The 12912-nt window shown below is 43.0% G+C and overlaps 1 protein-coding gene and 1 pseudogene across 2 annotated transcripts in view; one reads left to right on the top strand and one right to left on the bottom strand.

The window, feature by feature from the left end:
- LOC149440045 (plectin-like) overlaps positions 1 to 10278 on the top strand; it is a 28032-nt gene extending 17754 nt beyond the window's left edge. Inside the window, exons 5-8 of one of the 2 annotated variants that reach the window (XM_089658986.1) lie at positions 548 to 710; positions 1941 to 2024; positions 9763 to 9978; positions 10089 to 10278. In XM_089658986.1, coding sequence (XP_089515112.1) covers positions 548 to 710; positions 1941 to 2024; positions 9763 to 9972 — 457 coding nt within the window. In that variant the 3' untranslated portion in view covers positions 9973 to 9978; positions 10089 to 10278. The remainder of the gene's footprint in view (positions 1 to 547; positions 711 to 1940; positions 2025 to 9762; positions 9979 to 10088) is intronic. The other variant, XM_089658987.1, reaches the window with a different exon arrangement.
- On the bottom strand, positions 1725 to 1842 carry LOC149440046 (U2 spliceosomal RNA; annotated as a pseudogene).
- Positions 10279 to 12912: the final 2634 nt, after the last annotated feature.

Raw genomic sequence — 12912 nt, 5'->3', positions numbered from 1 at the left:
TTATAAAAAAATATATATATATTTGTACTCCCCTAGGTGGATGCAGCATCGGTCCAAAGCTGCATCTGTCCCCCACCATCTCTGCACTGAGAACTGAGCGATCAAACACTGCTGATCACTCAGTTCTCCCCTCCGCTCTGAGCAGAGAGCAGTGACTGTGAGTCACCAGCTCTCTGCTCTTGCCCTTCCAGCGCTTACTGGAGTGCTGGGCTGAGGAGGGAGCGGGAGGAACCGGCTCAGGCTGTCAGCGACTCGCTCAGAGTCTGAGCCAGCTGCTGGTCCTATGAAAGGAGATGTTTTTGTGTGCGTATTGGGAAGGGGGGGTGGGGAGCATTTCCATCAATCTAATTTCTGTACCAATTTTTAAAGTTTAGATTTCAGCACTTAACACTGTCACAATAAAACGTTCTATTTAGCCTTTTGTTTCCTTTTTTACATCAAGTTTCACATTATACAAGCGAAGAGGTGCGTCTTCTGAGCCGTGGATATGTAGTAACAGGTAATGTCTCTGTAATAAGTGATTGACCCTGTGCGTTGTTGGCTCCAGGCAGTACATGCTGATAATGGTAGAGGAGTGGTTCTTGGCCTTTCTGGAGCAAGGGAAGGAGCTGAAGATTTGGCTGTCGGATGCTATGGAGTTCCAGGAGATCCTGCATCGTGTGACATGTGACAGCTACCTTGTTGTACAGCAGCAGCTCTCACAGATGCAGGTACACGGAATACGTGTTGTGTGATATAGACATAAGGCTCTTTTTTTTTTCCCTTCTGTACCAAAATTTCTAGATTTAACAGCTGGTGCACACTCTTAGTAGCGCAGCGAAGGGTAGAAAGATTCCTGGGTTTATAAACACCCCTAATGTTTCCATGCATGCCCTTTCACTAGGATTTTTGTTTTCTTTTTTTTTAAGTCCACGAATGTGCGAAAAATGAAAAAACCCGTAAGTGTTCACAAAAAATGTGCAAGTGCAAGACGCCACACAAAAAAGTGCACTTAGGGGTGTGCTTTGCCCTACCCCCGAAGGGGATGGGCCTCTACCCTGATCCTCCGGGGCACGAAGCTCCTGACAGGGGAAAGGTTCCCATTTGGTCCACCTAGACAAAAGGCCTGGTGGACCACCGTTCCTTGTGGCCAGCCGAAGCCAGCCACTCAGTACTTGGCCAGGGGGTTCTCCCGAAGAGAAATCCCCCTAGGGACAGGGGAGGAAGGAACCAAAAGGCCACACATCCTCCCCCTAGACTTCAGGGTAGGCCCGAGGACCCACACCCTCCATCCTGTGAGAAAAAAAACACACACATGAGTGAAAAAGTGACAAACAGTGGGAGAAATAATAAATAAAATAAATAAAAAGTGGTCGTGCCAAATGTGCACAGACCAGGCCCTGAGGCCTGTAGCAAAAACTGCCCCGAACTTAGCCAGGAGGCCTTGTCCTGAGGGCGCTGTGCAGAAAAAGTGTTTGAACTAGTGACCATGTGCCTTTTCGCAAATTGGGGTCCCACACCCAAGTGCTACTAAGAGCACCCCTGAGGCGACCACTCAGGGGGCACTGGTTCGCGGACCTTCTGCCCTCCCGGCCCCTGGCCAGACCAAGGTAGATCCATTCAAATCAGGAGGAACTGGGCCCCTCCGGTCTTCCCGGGGGAATTACTCTCGGGCCCCAGCAGCCTGTGGGCGCCTCGATTTCTGTTCCAGCCGGTACTAGCCGTCAGGGCCCCCATCATACCAGCAGGGGTACTATACAACCAGTCATCCCCGCAAAGCTAGGACGACCATGGAGCACCCCTGCTGGACACTGATAAGAACAGATACTACACTTGATCTTAGCCAAAAGGCCGAGAAGCCCTTTCACTAGGATTTTGATATTTCTCCCCAGCGCTTTGTCTTGCAGCATTTCATTACTAAAGCTTGATTTTCAGTGGTATTTTGTGCCTGCTTTTTACAGGTTATGGGGAAACAAAGTAAACTGATTGCAGGAAAGCTGGAAAGCTATGAAAGCACTGCGAAGCAACTCACAGCTACACTGCAGGTAAGACACGCGGCTCAACAATGTCTTCAGCAGGTTTTTAACAAGCACAGCTTTAGACTTTTACTGGTTCTTTTGGCACATTGCAGGAAGAATAGTATCCAAGCAAAGCTGAATATCCTAAAGCTGAACCCTAGCCAAATGTTTTATTTTAGATCGGTCCATAGTGCTTCCTTCAGGTGAGCAGAGACCAAGAGGGATAAAAGGTCATTAGAGAAATCCTTCTAAGGCTGGCCATACACTGTACAATTTTCCTTTAGATTTACCAAAACCATTTAATATGAGGTCAAACCTAAACACTTTCTTTTGTATGCGGTCAGGCAGGACCTCGCACTACACAGTTGAAAGTAAATCTAAAGGAAATTGAACAAGAAAATTGTGTAATATATGACCAGCCTAAGGCAGGTCATAAGTTATGCAATTTTCTTTCCATCCACTACAGGGCAGGGCTGTGCGGTAACCGGAAGTGACGCGGGAGCGCCATTTTATGGGATTCTGCGGTGGTGAGAGCACGGCATCGACTTCCACTAGTGTCTACACTTGATTATACCTGATTGCAACATCTCTGGGCTTGTGATTTGCTTGTAGTCTGTAAGTGGCTGTCTGTTTTTAGTGAATAAAGGAGCTGTTCTGTACTGCACCATTGGGGTACATTGTGCTTTGTATGATCACCTGAGAGAGGAATATTAAGAAGGTTTGTATACCATCATAAGTGCCTCCATATTAGACATCCACCAATCTGTGAAGTGCTGTCTGTTTACTCTGGAGAATGGCGGACGTGGTGATTGGAGGATTTGACTAAGATCGATAAAAATTGATCTTCTTCCCATTGGAAGTTATTCTTTGAGTGATTTTAGCGAACCATGAGAATGGGGGGCATGTCTATCTGGTGAGTGTATACCCAAAAGGGGGAGATTATATCTTTTACACGCAGTGACTGCTTTTGAGGAATTTGAAGATTTGTGTGGTGGATAAGGACTTTTTTTGGACTTGCACTGATTTTTCTTCTTTATACTTATTCACATGTAATTTGCTTTACTGAACCACTTTGAGGGTTCTTTTATGTTTTTCACCCTCCCCAGTGACACCTCTAGGCAGGTGCGGGCCGCACCGGGTGACACCTACTGCACGGGGTGACACCAGACCCGATGCTACCGGACCCGCACCGGTGACACCTACTGCACGGGGTGACACCGGACCCGATGCTACCGGACCCGCACCGGTGACACCTACTGCACGGGGTGACACCGGACCCACTCCACTGAAAATTGTTCAACTCCCCCCATCAACACAGTCAGTATTGATGGGGGAATCCCTACCGTAGTGCTACTGTGTTCTGCCAGCAGGGAGCCTTCCCTGCCAGCGGAACACAATGATCAGTGCTAGCAGTTATAGCCGCTGGCAGTAATTGCATGTTAAAAATCCGACAGGCTGGTTGTTCTGAAATCAATCGATGGATCGACTTCAGTACAACCAGCTTGCCCACAGATGGATCGAATCCCATCTGGTCCCTGCAGAACTGGCTGAGATTCGATCCATCTATGGCCAGATTTAGAGTAATATTCAGTTGTAAGTAGGCAAAAAGTGTAAACTCACATTGATCAGGTTGCTGCATACCCGTCCTAAGGTCCAACAACCCAATTCAGTACATGTAGAGAATATAACTATCTCCATGCATAGTGTGGGCAGTCACACTGGATGATCATCGGGGTGTTCTGACTATTCTGCGATCATCCGGTGAACAATAGTAAAAGTGATGAAGCCCCAAAATAGAAGCAATGTGTGGTCAGCAGAGACACCCGTTAAATAGCTGCTTCCAATTGGATTCTTCAGGAAGGTCGGTATTTATTGATCAAAAAACAGGTTAAAACACCATCAACGCGTTTTGTGGCTCTTTAGTGGCCACTTCATCAGGAAAATGTGTACAGTTCACTTTAATGGGTGGGATCTGTGTGCATTCCTTCAGTACAGAGTATATAGAGTTTTATTTTGTTCTGAACAGGGAGGGTCAGGGGCATCCCCAGGGTTGGTGTCACCCGGTGCGATAACATTTGGTGACACCCCCCCCGACGATCCCCACAGAGTGGATCGGATCTGCGAATTGAGCATAATGGATCGGACTCTGATCCATTAAGCTCCCCAATCCGCAGATCCGATCCATCCTGCGGGGATTGTCGGCTTGCTTTACAACTTACCTTTTCGTGGAGCGGGTCCGGTGTCACCCCGTGCAGTAGGTGTCACCCGGTGCGGCCTGCACCTGCCTAGAGATGTCACTGGGGAGGGTGACAACCTTTGCAGGTTTTGATTGCTGTCTATATTGGAGAGATCTTTTCTCTTTTCCTGACAGAAGAACTCTCCCAATAGAACACAAACAAATCCCAATTGTTGGTTGGGTGGGGATGGGTTCAAACATCTGACAATGTTTTTTATTTCTGTTGGTGCCATCACTTAAAGTCAAGGTGAGGTCAGCTGTGGGGTTTTTTTTTTTTTTTTTTTAATTTAAGCAAACCGTTGTTAGAATTCTAGAGACTGCGACTGATAACCTCTCCCTTGGGCAGTGCTATGTTCCCCAGTGACATGGGCCTCCGAAGCACATTCCCAGGTGCCACAGATCTGTCCCAATATGCACAGTGCAACATTCGTTTCTGTGGTCCCCGCCTCAATTCTTTTTCTCGCTAACATGAAAGGGGGGGAGACCAGAGATAGTGGCCATGATGCTGGATATATGCCTACTCGCCCACCAAAGATGTGTTCTTGCACATCGGAGAAGACAGGAAGGTAGCTAAGCTGCTGTTCAGAGCGCAACCTTCTCATCCTGTCCCTACGTTGGACTTGTACGGTTTAATTTCTGCGTATTGGTGCTTGGGCTGAAGTGGCTGAAATATCATGGTGCTGCCTGATTTAATTTGAAGATATTCTTGCAGGCTGACATATTGGGGTGAATTTACTAGAGGCAAATAGACTGAGCACTTTGCAAAGTACAGTCGCTGCAGAGTTTAGTAAATGGGGGGAAGCTTCACTTTGCAAAGAATACTCAATCAGGTGCAAGGAAAATTTAAAAAAAAAACAAACAAAAAGAAAAAAAACACATTTTTGCTTACACATGATTGGGTAATGAAAGTCAGCTGAGCTTCTGCTCATTTACTAAGCTCTGGAGTAACTGCACTTTACAAAGTGCACAGTCTGTTAGATTTTTGTAAATCAACCCCATTGTGTTGTTGTATTGGATGTTCTGGGTGATATGCTGTACTGTTCCAGCATGTTATAATGTTTGCTGTTGTGGTGTGGGGAAAAAAAATATATATACCGGTGTACCTCAGTTTATGAATTTAATGCATTCTGCAGGACTTTTTGTATTGCGAAAAATTTGTAAATGGAAACACAGTTTCCCATAGGAATGCACTGAAAACCAATCAATGAGTTCCGGAGGTCTTTTATCTGTTTAAAACTCTTTATAAAGTGCACTTTAAAGGCATAAATACTGTACAGGGACATGATTAAAAATTAATTCGTAAATGGATTAAAAACCAATTAATCCGTATTGCGGAAAAATTTATAAACCAAGGCGTTATTTTCAATGGATTTTCATTCGTAAACTGAAAATTATCTTAACCGAGGCGTTCATAAACTGAGGTACACGTGTGTGTGTGTGTGTGTGTGTGTGTGTGTGTGTGTGTGTGTGTGTGTATATATATATATATATCACAGTTGTGTTCAAAATAATAGCTGTGTGTTGAAAAAAGCTGAAAATCCTTCTAATAGCTTTTATTTCCATCCACACAAATGCATTGGGAACACGACACATTCTATTCCAAATCAAAACATGAAGAAAAATAGATCAAATTTGTGTTGTTCCTCTAAAAAAATGGAAGAAAAGTGAATATTAGACATTTCAAAAAAATCGCAGTGTTTGTATTCTTCTTTACAAACTCAAACATTCACTATATAAACTGAAATATGTTTGAAGATTTTGCTTTCCTTTGAATCACTTAATGAATATTTGGTTGTAGTCGCACTGTTTCTGAGAACTGCTGTACATCTGTGTTGCATGGAGTCACCCAACTTCTGGCCCCTGTGATCAGGTATTCCAGCCCAGGATGATTGGACGACATTCCACAGTTCTTCTCTATTTCTTGGTTTTGCCTCAGAAACTGCATTTTTGATGTCACCCCACAAGTTTTCTATTGAATGAAGATCCGGGGATTGGGCTGGCCACTCCATAACGTCAATCTTGTTGGTCTGGAACCAAGATGTTGCACGTTTACTGGTGTGTTTGGGGTCGTTGTCTTGTTGGAACACCCATTTCAAGGGCATTTCCTCTTCAGCATAAGGCAGCATGACCTCTTCAAGTATTCTGATGTATTCAAACTGATCCATGATCCCTGGTATGCGATAAATAGGCCCAACACCGTAGTATGAGAAACATCCCCATATCATGATGCTTGCACCACCATGCTTCACTGTCTTCACAGTGTACTGTGGCTTGAATTCAGTGTTTGGGGGTCGTCTGACAAACTGTCTCCGCCCACTAGACCCAAAAAGAACAATCTTACTTTCATCAGTCCACAAAATGTTGCGCCATTTCTCTTTAGGCCAGTCAATGTGCTCTTTGGCAAATTGTAACCTCTTCAGCACGTCTTTTTTCCAACAGTGGGACTTTGCGGGGACTTCTTGCAGATAGCTTGGCTTCACATAGGCGTCTTCTAATTGTAACAGTCCTCACAGGGAACGTCACACCTTCTTTCATCTTCCTGGAGCTGATTGTTGGCTGAGTCCGCGCCATTTTGGCTATTCTTCTATCCATTCCAATGGTAGTTTTTCGCTTTCTTCCACATCTTTCAGGTTTTGGTTGCCATTTTAAAGCATTTGCGATCATTTTAGCTGAGCAGCTGATCATTTTCTGCACTTCTTTATATGTTTTCCCCTCTCCAATCAACTTTTTAATCAAGGTATGCTGTTCTTCTGAACAATGTCTGGAACGACCCATTTTCCTCAGAATTTCAGAGAGAAATGCACTGTAACCAGCATGTAGAACATTTGCTGCCTTCCTTCCTTAAATAAGGGCAATAATTGCCACCTGTTTTTCAAAGAATGAATGACCTCACTAATAGAACTCCACACTGCTATTATTTTGAACACGCCCCTTTCAATGAGTGATTCAATGACACAGAATCAGCAGCATGCATGTCATGACTGTTGGGTCTGTTGGATTGCTATTACTCTACTACACCTGCTAGGAAATTATTTGCCATGTAGAAATATCATTTCCACCAAAAACAGCGATTGATCCGGTTAGTGATGTCTGACTGCTATTATTTTGAACACAACTGTATATGTGTATATATATATATATATATATGTATATATGTGTATGTGTATATATGTGTATATATGTGTATGTGTGTGTATGTGTATGTGTATATATGTGTATGTGTATATATGTGTGTGTGTGTGTATGTGTGTGTATGTGTGTGTATGTGTATGTGTGTGTATGTATGTATGTGTGTGTGTATGTATGTATGTGTGTGTGTATGTATGTGTGTGTGTGTATGTATGTATGTGTGTGTGTATGTATGTGTGTGTGTGTGTGTGTGTATGTATGTATGTGTGTGTGTGTGTGTGTGTGTATGTATGTATGTATGTATGTGTGTGTGTGTGTGTGTGTGTATGTATGTATGTATGTGTGTGTGTGTGTGTGTGTATGTATGTATGTATGTATGTGTATGTATGTGTATGTATGTGTGTGTGTATGTGTGTGTGTATGTGTGTGTATGTATGTATGTGTGTATGTATGTGTGTGTGTGTGTGTGTGTGTGTGTGTGTGTGTGTGTGTGTGTGTGTGTGTGTATAATCTGGTTGACATAACTTTCCATTTAGGTATTCTATATAACATGCTGCTGTGGTTTGATATTCTCCGCTGAGTGATACATTTGCACTTGCATTTTATAATGAGCTGTAGAGATGTGAATCGTTCTTGCTGTGTGACATCCAGTCCCTGCATTATATGATCTCCACCAATCCTGTCCATGCTCTCATATGTGGACATGGTATAATTGCTTCAAATGTGAATTCTGTCCTGTGAGCACAGTCCCTATAGAACAGGCTGTCACAGTCCCTATAGAACAGGCTGTCACAGTCCCTATAGAACAGGCTGTCACTCAGGATTGTGTTCCTTCCGCTTCTTAATCATAACTTTTTTTATTTATAAAACATCTACCTCTCTCTGTAATGATGTACTATAGAGTGAGTGTCCTCCTGATCTGGGGTGACATCATTGGATTGGACAAACATTTGGAATGAATTTTATTGATCTCTAAAAATTTAGGAGGAAATATGTTTAGTTGAAATAGATTCATCTATTCTATAATACACAAGGAATAATTTGATGAATATGATTGTGTATATATGGAACTTCATCCAATGGCTGTATACCCCCATCACTTTACCCTCCTATGGTACCTGGGTCTCCACACACAGGGAATGCTACGTCAGCTCCAAACTAAACAAACTGGTTGTAAAGGCTCAAGGTTTCATGCAGCAGTCCCCCTCCCCCTCAATACTTACCTGAGCCTCATCCTGATCCAGTGGTGTGCTCCCCGGGGACTCTGGCTGAGACAGCAGTGGCTCCCAATGAGGAGAGAGCGGGGTTGGCGCTGAGCCGTCGGCTGTGTGTTTAAATAGACACGCAGAGCAGTAGCTCGGGAATGAGTCTGCTTGGCACCCCATAGCAAGTTGCTTGCTGTGGGGGCAGAAGGGAAGGGGCCAGGAGCGCCATTGGGGGACCCGAGAAGAGGAGGATCAGGGCTGCTCTGTACAAAACCATCACACAGAGCAGGTAACCAACCTGTTTGTCATTTTAAAAAAAAAAAAAATTGCCTTTTGATATCACTTTCAGCCTCAGTTCACAAATATGCAAATTTGGATTTGTTTTCAACTGTACCAATCCGCTTGATGCAATTGAAAAGGTTTCCTGCGGAGCCAATTCACATACATGTGGGCCAGCTGCAGTGTCATTTTAAAGAGTCCTGTGTGGTTTACAGTGTGGTGCAGGTGGGATTTCCAGTCTCATCCACTTTACTATTCGCTTTGGAATCGTACTGCATATATGAGAACCAAAGCTCAGCCATGTTCTACACAGCAGGCAGCAGCATGTGTCCTGTGGGTGATCCCCAAAACCAGGAGCAGCAGTACAGCAAGTAAATGGGGGAATGTGGAAGGGTGACCCAAGTGACCATAGCAGAGTGAAGTAGCATTTACAGCAGGTGAAAATGTGTGTATAATATAAATATATATATATATATCTTACACACACACACAAAGCAATGCTGTCCAGGCTCCTAACACAAAAATATTAAAATGTACATTTTTTTTTACCTGCAAAAAAATATGCATTTATTATTTTTTTGTGGAAAGGTGAACTTATCCTTTAAGCAACCACTGGCTTTAGCTGGGATCTCTCCATTCATGAGGCTCACTTTAACTTGGACTCGCTCTGTTATACTGACATGTTTGGGGTGTGCAGGACTGCCATAGAGAATATGTACAGGTCAGATAAACCATTTACAGACCCCTTGGAGTCAAACAAAACTCAGGTGTGGAGTGAAAAAAGAGACCTGCATTAGTCTGTATTCATTTTATGGTTTGTCTGCTGTTCTTTATGAGCATTTCACACAAAATACAGATACTTTAAGATTCACATATGCATACTAATTGCTGATCTAACCAGAATGGTTTGTTTTAGGAGATGGGATCATTTTCACATACATTTCAAACTGCAGTCAGAAAAGATATTGGAAAGCATCGGAAGAGATGGAGTGATACTCTGATGAATTCCGTGACAGAAGAGGTCAGTGTGTTTGATATTTTTACTATCCGTACTATGACACTACTAAGTGACCGGGATCAACAACGTAGAATCTTTTCAAATGGATTCCGCTTTAGTCCTTCTTAATAAAAGGTCAGGACCTCCTGAAACATTTCATCCCCGGTTACTCCGCACTGACGTTTTAAGCCTCTAATAGGATTTCATTTGGCCTTAAGTCTTTATTTTTTTTCCTTCCCTGATAGATGACACAAGTGGGAGAGCGGTTCTCTACAGTCCTCAAGCTAAACGCAAGTTACCAAACACATCTGCAGGGTCTCTTGTAAAACCAAAAAGCATGACAATGCTGGAGAACATTCTCTCTATGTATACACCAGACATTCCGATATCTCAAGTATGTAATAATTCGGTACAAAATAAATATAATCCAAATTATTCTTTTGCAGAAATGTTTTTGTTGCAGTACTTCTTATATCTCTCGGGCATAAGATGGCAGCAGAATCACAACTCTCTACCTATGTGGGCTCCAATGTAAAAACGTTTATTCCCACATCCTACGGTCCATGGTTGAGGACACTGTGGGGGAGATTTACTAAAACTGGAGAGTGCAGAATCTGGTGCAGCTGTGCATGGCAGCCAATCAGCTTCTGACTTCAGCTAAGCTTTGACAATGAGTCCTCATGCACACTTGACGTTTTACAGCTGCTAGTAAACAACCCCCCCAGCATGTTCTCCTGTGTGTCCATGCACACATAGACTGCAAAATGTTTTTTGGCTGGAAAAAAAACCCAGGACTGAGTTTTTTTTTAGCTGTAAAGATGCTTTAACGGTGAAAAAACATGGTAAAATCTGCATTTTTGGTAAAAAACAAACAGGTTTTTAACATGAGTTCATACAGCTAATGTTACCAGCATTATCAAAATGTCCTCCCAGGGTGCATGAGGACTAAAACCTGATTGGTTTCTATGCAGAGCTGCCCCAGATTCTGTGTGCTCCAGTTTTAGTAAATCTGCTCTTTTCGGTCTACATCTTGGTTTCTCCAAACCAATTATTTATTAAACATTTTCATACATAAATTATCCATAGCCATGTATTCTCACCTGCATAATACACCTCTATACGTGCCTAGCCATATTTACTACCCTGTTCTACCTATAATTTCTGCACATACTACCTTACAGTACAGTATGGATAGCCCAAACATTTTTTAGTTTATAGAGTAGGAAAGGGTTAAATCCCTGCCATGTAAGTTTGCTGTCTATGTTCCATTGGAGACATTTCCCCTCCCATCCTGTCCCAGAGCTGCACCAGCAATCTAGGGGTTTCCCTCACCTCTTGTGATGGGGACAAGTCTAAAATGATTAGATTTCACTTTCCTTCTCAGTGACACTGATCACAGCACAAATAGAGGGGGATGCAGGCAGCAATAAAAAAAAAAACAAAAAAAAAAAAAAACAACTTGACAGAGGGTGTAAAATCTTCCCCACTATGTAAAACTAGTTAAAGTTTTACCTACAACTAAAATAACTATAGGAGTTATAGGAGTTGTTACTTCAGATAGTAATATTTTCTGGAAAAACTAATAGCAAATAAAAAAAAAAAAAACCTTGTTGCAGAGAAACAGAAATGTTATGGAGTACACTGCAGGTTTTACCTATATGTAAAAAAGAAAAAAAAAAATACCCAGTTCAAACTTGCCAGCCAACAACCAAATTAACCTGTCTAACAATGTGCATTTAAAAACGGGTTTAGTTAGCACACATTTGCAAATACATATCGAAGCCACAGAGCCTCATCACAGTACCCTGATATTCTGTGGTCCTAACTACAAATTTTGAGAGCCCTCATAGTAGAGGCACATGCATTTAATAGACAGACCAAGGGCAGCTGAACCTGAGGGAGCCCACCCCCTCCTTAAAAGGCACGGGAGCGCACTGGACACCCAGCATATAGCAGCCAGGGTGTCCAGTGTAGTATGGTGCAGCGCTAAAGAAATTAAACTGAAAACAGTCAGAAGTTTTAGGAGGAGCTGTGCAGAGCGTGACGTCATTCGTACCGCCGGAGCCACGAGGGGGCTCGGCGGACATCTTTACTAGGGTCAGTATTGCTACCTTCCTAATCCTAATTTTAACCTTTTATGGGTCTGGATCTGCATGCTACCCTGTATTTTATGCTGAGGCAAATAAATTTTCCTAAACATACTACACTATCTCTGGCACCTGTGTTTTTTCTGGGGCTCCTTTGTGGAGCTGTTACCCCCACAGAGAAGGTGCCTGTACCATTCAGAGGAGAGAGTTTCACCACCAGTGTGGAGTGCCTGATTGACCTTAAAGGGGACCTCAGGATCCGGTTTTGAGTCTTCGGTGACCCACTGTGAGAGGGATGCCTGCCATCTGAACTTTGGAGGATCTGACATCTGGAATGATTATTCCTACATGTGCATAACCCATGCGTTTCTGGTGAGTGCGCATTGCTATTATTTGAGGCCGCAAGAGCTTTGGAAGTTTGCACCCTTTTATAAGAAACCACGGATAATAATACACTGACTTCTGACTGTTTTCAGTTTAATTTCTTTAGCGCTGCACCATACTACCCTTGTTTACAATTTGCATTTAAAGGCATTGTGGTTGCCTTAGGTGTTCTAGCTGCTGTGTTTATACAAGAGCGCTCACTACAATCCACTTTTTTGAGGGTGTCCAGTGCACCTACAATACAAAAAGGTCAATACAAAAAGGTTTTAAACGCACATTGTTAGACAGGTTAATTTGGTTGTTGGCTAGCTGGCTGACAAGTTGAACTGGGTATTTTCTTTTGATATGCGATACCTGTCCATGTTCCTTGCTGTAAAAGCCAGTTAGACTGGGGCAGTGACCACCTCTTTGTATTTACCTATCTATGTGTGTATCTCTTGCTACCATACCTGTGCATGTATATTATAACTACAGCTGGCTTGTTCACACCATGTCTGTTGAACTGTGTTTTTCTGCACATGTGTGGTGTGAACAGGGCTCATAAATTTACATTGAGTCCTGCTCACACCATCCATGTGTAATGTTGTGCAGTAAAACA

The sequence above is a fragment of the Staurois parvus genome, unplaced genomic scaffold (genome assembly GCF_062004578.1).
Source record: "Staurois parvus isolate SC_StPar_1 unplaced genomic scaffold, SC_StPar_1.0 ptg001122l, whole genome shotgun sequence".
In the NCBI taxonomy this organism is placed as follows: Eukaryota; Metazoa; Chordata; class Amphibia; order Anura; family Ranidae; genus Staurois; species Staurois parvus.
Note: the sequence above shows the minus strand (reverse complement) of the source record. Positions and strands in the feature narration are given on the sequence as shown.